A 13689-nucleotide genomic window follows, 5' to 3' on the forward strand; every position below is an offset into this window, starting at 1 on the left:
GTGACTTTTAGGCCGTCATCGTGTAAAAAGGCCACAACAAATGTCACGCGTACTGCTTAGTCATGATTGGACTTTTGACAATGTAAAAGAGCAACATAGTGGATTCGTACGAAGACGAAATGACAAGTTCAGAAACAAGTATGTGCATCAATAGTGTATAGCCAGGTTTTTACTGTTACGAAAGTTTTTGTGCAGGGCCGCTTCTTCCTTGGTTCAAGGAATCTGCAACTGCCAAAACACACAACGTCAGTGTGGAGAAAAGGATAACGCACTTCAACAACACAATTTCTGAAGTATCCGCCGCAGCACCAACGACCACGGAAAATCCAGTCCGTGGAAGTATGTTTGTTATCGTTTGGCTGAATTACTCAAATTGACATCAGTCAGTACAGTTATAGGTCTCATAACTCATTCTGTGTCATCATGTACTTTTAGGAACAGTTACCAGCACCACAAGTGCAGCATCGCCAGTAGCAGAAAACTTGGCCGGGGCGACTACAGAAAGTTTCAAGATGAAACCTGAAGTTAAAAATTTCGACTTGCATTCTGAAACTGAAGGTGGAACCGGTGGAACCGGTGGTACTGGAGGCACCGGAGACGACAGTGGAGGCAACAGTGGAGGTGTCAATAACGTCAAGAGAAAGCGGGCGCCATTTTTGGAGAGAGAAGTTAAGGTATGCTAAGGAGCAGAGCCGTTCATATCAAATTCGGGGCCCGATTAGCAAAATAATGAACAGCCTCAGACAGGATGTGTACACGCACTGTTTCGACCTGTAAGGTCCGGTTACCATGCAGATCCGTTTGGCCATAGTGCCCTCCACAGTGGTTCGTCGTCTCTGTTGTTCGGTACTCAGTATAGGGTACACTGCAGTTCGACGTTGACCGAAAGGTACCACAAAGTGGAGATTAGTGTGCCTGCTAGTGTAAAAGCTAGCACAGTGCCACTCAACAGCTGCACTGATGAGACCTTACAGGTCGAAACAGTGCGTGTACACACCCTGTCTGCAGCTTTTCAATAATATGGCTTTTTTGCACATATAATGAACAGCCTGTTATGCACTGAAAGAAGGCTATACCACAAATAGCTAAATATAAAATATTTGTTTTCCTTTCCGTAAACTGCGGTACCCCTTTTCAAGCTCTTGGTCATATCGGCCAAATGTGCCTATTATCGGCCATGGCCATGAAACAAAACTCCACTAGGGATAAAACCGGCTGCACTGTCTTCACCTCTTCTGAATACTGTTTCAAAAAAGGGTAATATTGTGTATAATTGCTTTCTAGTGCGTTACATGAATGGCATTGGGAGATGTGTAGAGCGAAACAACTATGTGCAATTTGTGTCTAATGTTTAGGTTAACAACCCAAATGCAGTCGACCACCGCGGATTGATCCACAATCTTCAAATTCGCTTCGAAAAGAGTTTTTATCACTGGAAAAATAAAGCCAGAGTCTTTCGCTTGCTCCACCTTGCCATCATCATTACGGTCCTAAGCATACAAGTAGCACAGGTAGAAATAAAATAAGCGCATCGCTTTAGCCCGTGTTTGCAGCTGAATTAACAAATGTCATGCCTTTTATTATGCTTTTTTCAAGTAACCTAACTAACATGCGTTCAACACACGCGGAGAACGTCACGATAATGTAACGTACGTCACAAATGTCACAGCTGGCCAACAACAAGAGGTCTAAAGCAGCTCGTACTTGGCATATGTGGAAACTACAAAAAACATCAAAATCACTTTGCTACTTCTTACACAGAAAATAGGAGAGAATAGGGTAACAACATTTAAATAAATCACCAATTCAATACACTCTTCTAGTTCGTACATACACGAGGATATACAATTTGACCTTTAAAACCATGATGGCGTAAAAAAAATTGACTCACGCGCCGCCGGGACTATATTCTATCTATAATCGGGCATAAGTCGATCTGGGTTTGATGTCAAATGTGTTGTAGGTCATTGTGTTTCAACTTCCCGAAGTTCCCTTTCCAATCAAGCAAGCGGTTGCAACCATCCTGCCGACTATCACAGGCGCAGTGCTGGCCTTGGAAATGAAACTCGGCTGGGACATGAAAGCAGTCAAGTGCAAAAACAGTAAGGAAGATAAAAGTATCAATGACTGCAGTACAAAGTGCAGAAAAGTTGAAATATACCAAAAAAGTATGGCCCCATATAAGGTACGTGGTGCATTGGTTCGTCATGTGAGTCAAGATATGGCCTCGCAAGTTTACTTCCATATCATTAGCAGCCAGTTTTCACGCGTTTCATTCCCCTTGGACAATACATGTAACTTTGTATCGTTCAGTATGTATTTTTTGGCGAATTATTTCGCTCAAGAATCGTTCAAATGTGTATTTTTTAGCCGATTTATTCTTCGCTGTTTTAAAGAATACATCGCGTTTTGATTTGTTATGGACCAACACGCTAATCCATTCAATTGAAAAAAGGTTCACGGAAGAGTGAAACCCTTTGCGTCACTCTTTGCGTCAACAGGCAGTACGTCACTGGTTCGTGAAATTCGAAACATACTGAGCCACCCGAGGAATTAAAATTATAGTTTGAGTGTTTACTGTCAGATCGAAGAATTTCGACAAGTTCTTATTGCCTACAAGTATCATTATTTTGAAAATTGCAGGCGCCAAACTTTACAACAAACTTGCAAAACACTCTGAATATCGACTGACAATCGACGAGTACGGTGCTGAGCTCAGCGATGCTGTGAAACTCTGGAACAAGGCACTTGTGTACGAAGCTACAGATGTTCCCGCATATCTTTATCCATATTAATTTACAAACCTGTAGCAATGCAGCTTATTTGTGTTGCTTGAGGATATATTGTACCTGTTTGACGAAGTTCCAGTGTCCAGAAAATATGTTCGTTTATCATTTTAATGCTTTGATTTTGTAATTTTTTATAAAGGATTGCCATACAATCTTCATTTCTGAGATTGTCTTTATATTTGTGATTGGGTGTCCTTATTTTTTCAATATTTTTGGGCTCAAACAACGGTAAATGCTGGCCTTTACCGGTTTCTGTCAACATCATTTCTCTACCATTATCACATCGCGACCAAAAAATGATATAACGTTGCTTTAACTTCTTTACGACTTATATCTGTAGTAAGTCTTTAATCATATGTTAGCAAAATTGTCTGACACGTTCCATTAAAGCAGCAATTATCGCAAGCACACCAATATTGACCAAACCAAAACAAACGTATGGTCATTAGACGTATTGCTGGAAAATATACGCGAGGACTCATTTGAATTAGATAGTAACAACACGAAAGATTACATAAAAAAATTACGTAACGATCAGTAAACAGACAAATACAACATTGAATATATAAAATTTCAAAAACATACACTTGGCAATATGGAATTGCGCAGAGTCTGGTAGGAAGCGCATTGGCATCTTTTGATTAATTTGGCCTTTCCTCGATTTGTGCAGCAACGAAGTACGGCAAGAATCTCGGGCCGCAAAATGCCGTTGGCCTTTGCCGTTAACACGCACTTTTTTTATTTTTAATCATTGAGATAAGTTATCTGTGCTCGTCAGGCAGTAGAAGTAAAATTATTGCCACCTAGAATTAATCGGTGAGGTATGTTGACATTACGCTGATAGAGAAGGTCAGTTTACCAACTGCGGAAGCGAGAAAAAGGGGATGTATCAGCCGCGATTAAAGTCCGATGCGGAGCTTCTGTGCCAGTAATTTGGAAGCAATCGCCATTAGCACAACTGGCAAGTTATGACAAGTTCCGAGAAACGTAAGTATGTTTTCAACAAGGCTTGATGGAACTGTATAGCAAAAGAACCAAAGGGTGGAGGCAAACGAAAGAATCAAAAGGACGTTTGTTTTTAAATTATCTTCCGTCTCATCTTTAATATCTTAACACGCTGAACTTTCATTTCTGGATAAAAGTAACCAAAAATGCACTCCAGAACCTCTTCTGACGACGACGTCTACTACAGCGTCGACATCTGCATCAGCTGCAATCAAATCCACAGCAGCTTCTACCTCTGCAGCTGTGACCACCACAGCCTCGACTACTACTGCGAAAACATCACACACAAGTAAGTATTACGTTTCAGCTTTTCAGTTTTTGACACTTTTTGGCACAACACGTTTGTATTTACATACAGATACAACGAAGAGCTCCATCAGTCCTTTGACTTCAACTACTTCCGCCAAATCCGCTGCCGGGGCGGGTGCTGGAAAAGACGGAGCAGGAGGCGCCAAAAAGAAACAACCACCCTTTCTCGAAAGGGAAGTTAAGGTAAATGAAACACAAATAATATATCTCTGATAAACTTTCTTAGTTGTTGGTTGGTTAGGTTCAAAACCCTGATTCAATTGATCACAAATCCCTGCTCATCAACCTTCACGGCCGATTCAAAAAGTCTTTTGTCCGTTGGAAGAGAAGATCTGGCTTTTTTAAGCTTGCCAACCTCATCGTAACTCTAGTCATTGTGGCCGTTCAGATAGCGCAGGTATTGAAACTGTGTTTGAAATATTGGAGTTAAGTTACGCATTAGTAAGTAAAACAATATATTATTTTTCAACCAAACAAGAAAAATATACTATATTGTCGACACTGTATGGGTATTCGAAGGTATATAAAAGTGCTTCTGACCTATACTTGTATCATCATTTGCCCTGTTTCTTGTTATAAACATGATTCGACGTATTGCTTCAAGCCAATAGGAAGAGCGATAAAAGATTGATGGATGTGATCGTGCATGTTAACCCTCATTGGCCACCTTATACACACTTCGGGTTTTTCCATCCCAGTGTGCCGACAGCACTGGTGATAGGATAAACAAAAGGAAGCTTTCTAGCCTGTTTATCGTTGTTCAGTTTTAATCAAGCCAATCTCCCCTTGTATTGCAGTTGCATTTATTTGAAGAGTTTTGATTTCAGTTTTCGATAATAGAACTTTTGAATTCCCCGCGTGCAATCTTTTCCGTCCAGTAAACAGCTTTACCTTAACTGGAAGATTGATTTGCACAAAAAGTATTGTACTAACGTTTATCCAGATACACTGTATTTGCAATTTCGACTTCAAAAGCTATGAAATAAGTATAAGATTTGCAGGGTTGTAGGGTTGCTCTGCGAACTATTGCCAATTTGATGTTGGATGTGTGGAGTGGGTAGACGCCAGTCACATAAATCAAGTGCTATAGGCTACGGTCACAAAAATCACGTCTTCTAAACTTACTGCTGTGTTGCAGGTGGTAGTGTTTCAACTCACGGTTATTCCAACTGTGACAAAGACTGCAATAGCAACCATCTTGCCAACCATCACTGGGGCAGTGCTGGCAATCCAACTTAAGCTTGGTTGGGGAGAAAAGGCGATTAAGTGCAAAAAAAGTACGTTGGTACCTTCCACCACATAACTGATGTTTTGGGATGTACAGCGAAAAATCTTATTGCTTGACGCTTTTGAGTTTCTGAAAACTAACATTTGTTGCTTTGTTAACGTTACAGGTGCCAGGTTATACAACAAGCTGGCAACGCATGCCGAGTACAGAATGGCAATCGTTGAGGCCGGCGGGGAACTGTCAGACTCTGTGAAAGTGTGGAATACCGCCCTGATCTCCGAAACGACCGAGGTTCCCGCTTTTCTGTCGGCTTACTGAAGCAGCAAGGAACATAAGAATTGGCCATGTGCCTTCTATCCAGAATGGCTGCAATTTGATTACCTTGTTTTGTCTTTGGTTTGTCGAATCTTACCCGAAGGCAATGATTTGATTTTTTTAAGGAAACGGCAAAAGTGCGGAAGATACAATTACACCGGGCCACAATGTTTTCTCCAAACTTGATCCACATAAAAGCCTATGTAACATAGAAATCTGTGTGAATACTAACGCTATAATTTAGTGTAGTATTTCAATTCAAATATACAACCAAAAATGACAGGTGGTTGCCCTGTTCACACCTAACCAATAAAATTCGCAATTATACACAGACTTATGTGGACCAAGTTTAGCGAAAACTTTGTGACCCGATGTAGTAGTGTTTTCCCATAATTGCAGAACGTAGAAGACACCATGTGTCCAGGGAAATTGTTATTGTTTAAATTTTGTATTTCGTCACTAGTGTAAGGTTTCACTCATTTATGCCTTATTGTAACTCATTTATGCCTTATTGTAAACATTGCCAAGCTACTGTCAACCATAAACAAACTATAGATTTTGTTTTCTGATTCATTTCCTTTCATTTCCCCACGCCACGAATTGATAACCGTGTGCTTTTGTATTGATGAGGTAATAAACCAGAATCCGGGATATGTTTCTTTTGAACGTGTAAAACCGTACAATGAAAACAACATTCACTGCGGCTATAGCTTTGAAACATTTCAGACAACAAACAAGCCTCTGCCATGCCCTTTGGCAAAGGCAGTCCCGTGATTACCTTGCCCACAAAATTTATCATGAGATAGGAACAATTAAGATGGCTGCTATTGCGGTGCATGCCATCACGTGTTAAACCACTGCATCCTTGCTAATGTCAATAACATCCGCCACGGGAATAAATCTCCTGTCCGCACAGCGGAATATGACCTGAGTACCAGGAACGGATGAGTCACTGGCTAGGGGACATTTCATCATGTAACTTCGAAGAGGCGCGAATGTTGACAGGACATTCCCGGTAAAATATCTCCACTCGCTCAAACCGTCCTCGGGTTAGAAAGGTCTGTGTGTGTTTTCGTAGGAAGTTTCTATCCTTATGGCAGGGCTTGCGGCTCTGCGTTGCAAGACAAAAATCCTATCATCGAACAAAAGCAAGTCCGATTATATCTCAGTCCCAAATAGTAGCCAATATTACTTTATGTTTTCGTTTTCATAAGTTTTGACTTAGCCAGAACGGTGCGATGCAACACATCAACTCAAATGCAATCGGCTGCGATCCCAAACAGGGGTAATTATCTACAAAAAATGCCATTTTTTTTTATTTTGTATTTGTTCTTGCAGCACAGTATGCAATATTGCATAAGAAATGATTGAATTTGATTTGGCGAAAGTATTCAAGTATAACGCGAAAAACCAACTACAAGTTAAGTATAAAATGCACCATAAAAATGTTCATCAAGTACGCTGTCTGCACTGCTGTAATTTGTAGAATCAGGACTTTACTATGCAAACCGATGTGTAAAATTATTTTGGAATTTTTGTCACGGCTAATTAACCAAGAACAGGTCTTGCGTCAACCACGGGAGCTGGAAATAACCGCACTTCCTATGAGACTGACGAAGATATATTTACCCCAAGGTCTGGTGCTTGTGCTGTGGGTTTGTGGTTCTCCTTGGTATACCAATTACTGTAGGGTTTTCTATGACCCGCTATCAGCTGACGTTGAAAGGAAAAGGTTATAGATTGGTTTTATTACTACGAAGACAGTGTAGAAACTAACTTGCCAAATCTGTGTTGCGTAAAAATCATGATTTCTTGCCCTCCATTTCATTCTGCTGGAATAATAGTTGCCAACTGCACAAGTGCAAACGGTGAAGAAGGATGTGTCATTCAATCTACACAAGTAGAATGCGCGGTGAAGAACCGACCCGGGGCAATATTGTTTCTTCTCGTCAACTCCTACATTGCCTTTGCACTTTTGTTTTATGAGATGAAGCGGAAGAAAGACACAGCCCTAGTCAACAGAATCTACGTTGTGTCAGCTGTAGCTAATCTACTGTTCACTATTATCGTTGTACTGGCTCGATATGAAGGCTCGTTTGAAATTTGCCTTGTATACAAGTACGCCGGTGCCTCTTTGTACCTTACCAGCGTGTTATGTAACTACACTCTTTTGTGGGCGAGGCAGAGGGTCCTACATAAAAGTGCACTCTTCAAAGGTATTTCAAGGTGGCTGAGCTCGTGCATTATAGTGGGAATACACTTGTGTTCGGTGGTGTCGTTTGTGCTTTTCTGTGGAAGCTATTGCATAATTGCAACGTACTCCGTATGCATCTCTCCCAGTATAAGCTCCATCAAGAACACGACGCTGGTTTTTTTTGTAGTTCTTTGTATGAGTGGGAATTTCTTGTTTAAACTCGGATTGTTCGGGCTTATCATGTACCCGTTGGAGAAAGCCCATCCTAAAGAAAGACGTAACCTGGACATTACGAAACTTCTAAAGCGACTTAGAGTATCAACGATCGTGTGTGTGATCTCTTCATTCGGGTTACTGATCGGAGTCGTTTTGCAGGAATCAGTTTTTACATGCGTTTACTGGGAGTTTTTCCATAGCATTGAAATGCTCACTGCCACTGTGGCCACCACCTTCGTGTTCGCCGATGGATGCAAACGTGTATTTCCTTGGAATGCATTGAAGGTCAGACAGCAATCCTAACAATTTGAAAGCAAGATGTTTGTCAATTAGTAACTGTTATAAACGGGTGTTGTATTGACGATCACGTTTTGTATTTCCTTTATTTGGATTTTGAAACAAAATTTTTTAAAAATAATTTCGCATGCCAAGCAATACATGCGCATATCTGCCCCTTCACTGGGTAAAATCGCGGGGTAACTATTCCCTCTTGATACAACTTGAATGTTGTGTGTGCAGGTAATAACGAATTCATTAGAAATCTTCGTACCAATACGTGCAAAATTACTTCTTCGTTTTGTTACTTAGGGCGCTCTTCGCAGAAACGGATGTTGACCTTTTTAGTTTGAGATATTTCTTTTCTTTTCAAGAGCTGTCTGAAAAATTGACTTAAACGTTTTACTCAGCAACTACAGATACGGTATCGATCGATAGCTCACCAGGGTGGCTTGGTTCACCAATGCATCGTTTTTTCATCAGAATATTCGTACAGTTTATTTTGAGGATATGATGGCGAAACTAAAACAATTTGAATTGAATTATATATTTATGCTTTAAGTGTTCCGTCTTTCACTATTCATTCCAGTGTGTTGTTTTTCCCTTTTTCCTCTCTGGTTTTATCCATCAAATCATTTTTTTGCGAATGTCTCCTAATTTACGAATGGCCGAAGCCGACATTTAGTCTCGCCACTTTCAATCCTTACATCTGATTTTTAGTTTGTGAGCTTTTTTACATGTATATTCTTGTAGTAGTGTTGGTTGTTAAACTGCTTTCTTTGTGTTTTTAGCGATACCGGTGATATCAGTAAATACTGGCGAAAAATTGTATCATGAACATCGTCAAACAAACGACTCAGCATTACTTACAGGAGTTGTTTTCTGTTTATTACGAATTTCCTCATCGCTCAAATAGGTGTGCCAACGCAATGAATTAAACGTACTATGAGTTGACAGGTGTGTAATGCACGTCTGGAGCTTCGTAACGAAGACGGACAGTATCGTCATATTTTCATCATGACATTTCATCATGTAACTTCGAAGAGGCGCGAATGTTGACAGGACATTCCCGGTAAAATATCTCCACTCGCTCAAACCGTCCTCGGGTTAGAAAGGTCTGTGTGTGTTTTCGTAGGAAGTTTCTATCCTTATGGCAGGGCTTGCGGCTCTGCGTTGCAAGACAAAAATCCTATCATCGAACAAAAGCAAGTCCGATTATATCTCAGTCCCAAGTAGTAGCCTATATCACTTTATGTTTTCGTTTTCATAAGTTTTGACTTCGCCAGAACGGTTGGATGCAACACATCAACTCAAATGCAATCGGCTGCGATCCCAAACAGGGGTAATTTTCCACAAAAATGCAATATTGCATAAGAAATGATTGAATTTGATTTGGCGAAAGTATTCAAGTATAACGCGAAAAATCAACTAAAAGTTAAGTATAAAATGCGCCATAAAAATGTTTATCAAAAATAACCACAAGAACAGAATTAAGGAAACTATGGGTGAGTGATCCAAGAAGAAGGCACAGATAAAAGAAACGAACGTTCTTTTCAAGTACGCTATCTGCACTGTTGTAATTTGTAGAACCAGGACTTTTATACTATGCAAACCGATGTGTAAAATTATTTTGGAATTTTTGTCATAGCTAATTAACCAATAACAGGTCTTGCGTCAACCACGGGAGCTGGAAATAACCACTTCCTATATGACACTGACGAAGATATATTTAGCCCTAGGTCTGGTGCTTGGGCTGTGGGTTTGAGGTTATACTTGGTATACCAATCACCGTAGGGTTTTCTATGACCCGCTGTCAGCTGACGTTGAAAGGAAAGGGTTATAGATTGGTTTTATTACTACGAAGACAGTGTAGAAACTAACTTGCCAAATCTGTGTTGCCTCAAAATCATGATATCTTGCCCTCCATTTCATTCGGCTGGAATAATAGTTGCCAACTGCACAAGTGCAAACGGTGAAGAAGGATGTTTCGTTCAATCTACACAAGTAGAATGCGCGGTGAAGAACCGACCCGGGGCAATATTGTTTCTTCTCGTCAACTCCTACATTGTCTTTGCACTTTTGTTTTATGAGATGAAGCGGAAGAAAGACACTGCCCTGGTCAACAGAATCTACGTTGTGTCAGCTGTAGCTAATCTACTGTTCACTATTATCGTTGTACTGGCTCGATATGAAGGCTCGTTTGAAATTTGCCTCGTATACAAGTACGCCGGTTCCTCTTTGTACCTCACCAGCGTGTCATGTAACTACACTCTTTTGTGGGCAAGGCAGAGGGTTCTGCATAAAAGTGCACTCTTTAAAGGTATCTCAACAAGATTTACAAGGTGGCTGAGCTCGTGCATTATAGTGGGAATACACTTGTGTTCGGTGGTGTCGTTTGTGCTTTTCTGTGGAAGCTATTGCATAATTGCAACGTACTCCGTATGCATCTCTCCCAGTATAAGCTCCATCAAGAACACGACGCTGGTTGTTTTTGTAGTTCTTTGTGTGAGTGGGAATTTCTTGTTTAAACTCGGATTGTTCGGGCTTATCATGTACCCGTTGGAGAAAGCCCATCCTAAAGAAAGACGTAACCTGGACATTACGAAACTTCTAAAGCGACTTAGAGTATCCACGGTCGTGTGTGTGATCTCTTCATTCGGGTTACTGATCGGAGTCGTTTTACAGGAATCAGTTTTTACATGCGTTTACTGGGAGTTCTTCCATAGCATTGAAATGCTCACTGCCACTGTGGCTACCACCTTCGTGTTCGCCGATGGATGCAAACGTGTATTTCCTTGGAATGCATTGAAGGTCAGCCAGCAATCCCAACAATTTGAAAGCTAGATGTTTGTCAATTAGTAACTGTTATAAACGGGTGTTGTATTGACGATCCTTTATTTGGATTTTGAAACAAACGTTCCAAAAAATAATTTCGCATGCCAAGCAATACATGCGCATATCTGCCCCTTTCACTGGGTAAAATCACGGGGCAACTATTCCCTCTTAATACAACTTGAATGTTGTGTGTGCAGGTAATAACGAATTCTTTAGAAATCTTCTTACCAATACGTGGAAAATTACTTTTTTTTGTCACTTAGGGCGCTCTTCGCAGAAACGGATGTTGACCTTTTTAGTTTGAGATATTTTTTTTTTCTTTTCAAGAGCTGTCTGAAAAATTGACTTAAACGTTTTACTCAGCAACTACAGATACGGTATCGATCGATAGCTCACCAGGGTGGCTTGGTTCACCAATGCATCGTTTTTTCATCAGAATATTCGTACAGTTTATTTTGAGGATATGATGGCCAAACTAAAACAATTTGAATTGAATTATATATTTATGCTTTAAGTGTTCCGTCTTTCACTATTCATTCCAGTGTGTTGTTTTTCCTTTTTTCCTCTCTGGTTTTATCCATCAAATCATTTTTTTGCAAATGTCTCCTAATTTACGAATGGCCGAAGCCGACATTTAGTCTCACCACCTTCAATCCTTACATCTGATTTTCAGTTTGTGAGCTTTTTTACATTTATATTCTTGTATTAGTGTTGGTTTTTAAACTGCTTTGTTTGTGTTTTTAGCGATACCGATGATATCAGTAAATACAGGCGAAAAATTGTATCATGAACAACGTCAAACAAAGGACTTACCATTACTTACAGGAGTTGTTTTCTGTTTATTACGAATTTCCTCATCGCTCAAATAGGTGTGCCAACGCAAAGAATTAAACGTACTATAAGATGACAGGTGTGTAATGCACGTCTGGAGCTTCGTAACGAAGACGGACAGTATCGTCATATTTTCATCATGACATTTTATCATGTAACTTCGAAGAGGCGCGAATGTTGACAGGACATTCCCGGTAAAATATCTCCACTCGCTCAAACCGTCCTCGGGTTAGAAAGGTCTGTGTGTGTTTTCGTAGGAAGTTTCTATCCTTATGGCAGGGCTTGCGGCTCTGCGTTGCAAGACAAAAACCCTATCATCGAACAAAAGCAAGTCCGACTATATCTCAGTGCCAAGTAGTAGCCTATTACTTTATGTTTTCGTTTTCATAAGTTTTGACTTCGCCAGAACGGTTGGATACAACACATCAACTCGAATGCAATCGGCTGCGATCCCAAACAGGGGTAATTATCTACAAAAAATGCCATTTTTCTTTTATTTTGTATTTGTTCTTGCAGCACAGCATGCAATATTGCATAAGAAATGATTGAATTTGATTTGGCGAAAGTATTCAAGTATAACGCGAAAAATCAACTACAAGTTAAGTATAAAATGCACCATAAAAATGTTCATCAAGTACGCTGTCTGCACTGCTGTAATTTGTAGAACCAGGACTTTACTATGCAAACCGATGTGTAAAATTATTTTGGAATTTTTGTCACGGCTAATTAACCAAGAACAGGTCTTGCGTCAACCACGAGAGCTGGAAATAACCGCACTTCCTATGAGACTGACGAAGATATATTTACCCCAAGGTCTGGTGCTTGTGCTGTGGGTTTGTGGTTATCCTTGGTATAACAATCACCGTATGGTTTTCTATGACCCGCTGTCAGCTGACGTTGAAAGGAAAAGGTTATAGATTGGTTTTATTACTACGAAGACAGTGTAGAAACTAACTTGCCAAATCTGTGTTGCGTAAAAATCATGATTTCTTGCCCTCCATTTCATTCTGCTGGAATAATAGTTGCCAACTGCACAAGTGCAAACGGTGAAGAAGGATGTGTCATTCAATCTACAGAATTAGAATGCGCGGTAAAGAACCGACCTGGGGCAATTTTGTTTCTTCTCGTCAACTCCTACATTGTCTTTGCACTTTTGTTTTATGAGATGAAGCGGCAGAAAGACACAGCCCTAGTCAACAGAATCTACGTTGTGTCAGCTGTAGCTAATCTACTGTTCACTATTATCGTTGTACTGGCTCGATATGAAGGCTCGTTTGAAATTTGCCTTGTATACAAGTACGCCGGTGCCTCTTTGTACCTCACCAGCGTGTTATGTAACTACACTCTTTTGTGGGCGAGGCAGAGGGTCCTACATAAAAATGCACTCTTCAAAGGTATTTCAACAAGATTTACAAGGTGGCTGAGCTCGTGCATTATAGTGGGAATACATTTGTGTTCTGTGGTGTCGTTTGTGCTTTTCTGTGGAAGCTATTGCATAATTGCAACGTACTCCGTATGCATCTCTCCCAGTATAAGCTCCATCAAGAACACGACGCTGGTTTTTTTTGTAGTACTTTGTATGAGTGGGAATTTCTTATTTAAACTCGGATTGTTCGTGCTTATCATGTACCCGTTGGAGAAAGCCCATCCTAAAGAAAGACGTAACCTGGACATTACGAAACTTCTAAAGC

General features: G+C 40.4%; 2 protein-coding genes across 2 annotated transcripts; both read left to right on the forward strand.

Annotated features, from left to right (window-relative positions):
* The first annotated feature begins 26 nt into the window (after positions 1-26).
* On the forward strand, positions 27-2795 carry LOC145898006 (uncharacterized). The gene is made up of 6 exons (XM_082986458.1): positions 27-138; positions 185-339; positions 436-674; positions 1356-1511; positions 1964-2102; positions 2644-2795. Exons 1-6 carry the CDS (start codon positions 41-43, stop codon positions 2793-2795), a joined length of 939 nt encoding a protein of 312 aa, XP_082842584.1. The 5' UTR covers positions 27-40.
* Positions 2796-3724: 929 nt separating this feature from the next.
* On the forward strand, positions 3725-5649 carry LOC145898977 (uncharacterized). Its single transcript, XM_082987678.1, has 6 exons — positions 3725-3776; positions 3952-4083; positions 4153-4286; positions 4345-4500; positions 5242-5380; positions 5498-5649. Exons 1-6 carry the CDS (start codon positions 3758-3760, stop codon positions 5647-5649), a joined length of 732 nt encoding a protein of 243 aa, XP_082843804.1. The 5' UTR covers positions 3725-3757.
* Positions 5650-13689: the final 8040 nt, after the last annotated feature.

Source organism: Ascidia mentula, chromosome 4 (assembly GCF_947561715.1).
Source record: "Ascidia mentula chromosome 4, kaAscMent1.1, whole genome shotgun sequence".
Lineage (NCBI taxonomy): Eukaryota > Metazoa > Chordata > Ascidiacea > Phlebobranchia > Ascidiidae > Ascidia > Ascidia mentula.

What these genes read in the sequence shown, in the direction of transcription:
- LOC145898006 (XM_082986458.1), top strand. Translation starts at nt 41, where the DNA reads ATGTCACGCGTACTGCTTAGTCATGATTGGACTTTTGACAATGTAAAA. An exon ending in AATGACAAGTTCAGAAACAA is followed by an intron (nt 139 to 184) that starts GTATGTGCATCA and finishes CTGTTACGAAAG; the next exon opens with TTTTTGTGCAGGGCCGCTTC. An exon ending in TTTTGGAGAGAGAAGTTAAG is followed by an intron (nt 675 to 1,355) that starts GTATGCTAAGGA and finishes TCTAATGTTTAG; the next exon opens with GTTAACAACCCAAATGCAGT.
- LOC145898977 (XM_082987678.1), top strand. An exon ending in TGCGAAAACATCACACACAA is followed by an intron (nt 4,084 to 4,152) that starts GTAAGTATTACG and finishes ATTTACATACAG; the next exon opens with ATACAACGAAGAGCTCCATC. An exon ending in TTCTCGAAAGGGAAGTTAAG is followed by an intron (nt 4,287 to 4,344) that starts GTAAATGAAACA and finishes TTGGTTGGTTAG; the next exon opens with GTTCAAAACCCTGATTCAAT.